The sequence below is a fragment of the Mandrillus leucophaeus genome, unplaced genomic scaffold (genome assembly GCF_000951045.1).
Source record: "Mandrillus leucophaeus isolate KB7577 unplaced genomic scaffold, Mleu.le_1.0 Scaffold121, whole genome shotgun sequence".
Lineage (NCBI taxonomy): Eukaryota > Metazoa > Chordata > Mammalia > Primates > Cercopithecidae > Mandrillus > Mandrillus leucophaeus.
This window is the reverse complement of record NW_012100432.1, coordinates 7206867-7207859: the sequence shown is the minus strand read 5'-3', so window position 1 is coordinate 7207859 and position 993 is coordinate 7206867. Positions and strand designations below refer to the sequence as shown.

Sequence of the window (993 nt, the reverse complement as noted above, 5' to 3'; positions counted from 1 at the left end):
GAGGTTGCAGTGAGCTGAGGTTGTACCACTGTACTGCAGCCTGGGTGACAGAGCAAGACTCTGTCTCGTCTCAAAAAAAAAAAAAAAAAAAAAAAAGCGAAGTCAGAATTTAGCAGACCTTGTATTGCTACTTAGGTTTATGACCTTGAACAAGGTAATGGAAACTGCTAGGCCTTGAGATTTTTATTTGTCAAATGGGGATAAGTAGTTCTTACTTCATCATATTGTCTTGAGAATGAAATGAGATAATGCACTTATTTAGAACTCATAAAACTGCCTAATACATACAATCAGCTCCAAACACATTGGTTGTTGTTTTGTGTCCTATTTTTTGAATAATATATCATGAACATTTTTTCCCATATGTTAGCAAGAAGTCCTAGTAAACATCATTTTAAAATGTTGCATACGTTGGATACATCATAATTTACCCATTCTGTTGCTGATACATAGGTTGTCTCCAATCAATTTGATTTAAACTAATGGTGATTTCTCTGTTGCCAAAATTTGGACTATTTGTTTCCTTCCTTCCAGGATACTTTTAAAGTACATTATGAGAACAACAGCCCTTTCCTGACCATCACCAGCATGACCCGAGTCATTGAAGTCTCTCACTGGGGTAATATTGCTGTGGAAGAAAATGTGGACTTGAAGCACACAGGAGCTGTGCTTAAGGGGCCTTTCTCACGTTATGATTACCAGAGACAGCCAGATAGTGGAATATCCTCCATCCGTTCTTTTAAGGTATGGAATGTTCAACTTGGACATTGTGAGAAACGAGGACTTCATCATAGCTACTTACTCTTTGCTTTTTGAAACTAGCTAAATATATAGGCAGTTGTTTAGGGTTGACTGATGTTCATGTTGTTGATTGGGAGTGTTAGAAACCAACAGAATCCGGTGGCTCAAGCCTGTAATCCCAGCACTTTGGGAGGCCGAGACGGGCGGATCACGAGGTCAGGAGATCGAGACCATTCTGGCTAACACAGTGAA

The 993-nt window shown here is 39.3% G+C and overlaps 1 protein-coding gene across 1 annotated transcript in view; it reads left to right on the top strand.

Annotated features, from left to right (window-relative positions):
- The first annotated feature begins 528 nt into the window (after window positions 1-528).
- The window catches only part of RPN1 (ribophorin I), an 18617-nt gene continuing 18152 nt past the window's right edge, over window positions 529-993 (top strand). The window contains exon 1 of the mRNA XM_011971305.1: window positions 529-744. Within this exon, the coding sequence (XP_011826695.1) occupies window positions 589-744 (156 nt within the window). The 5' untranslated portion in view covers window positions 529-588. The remainder of the gene's footprint in view (window positions 745-993) is intronic.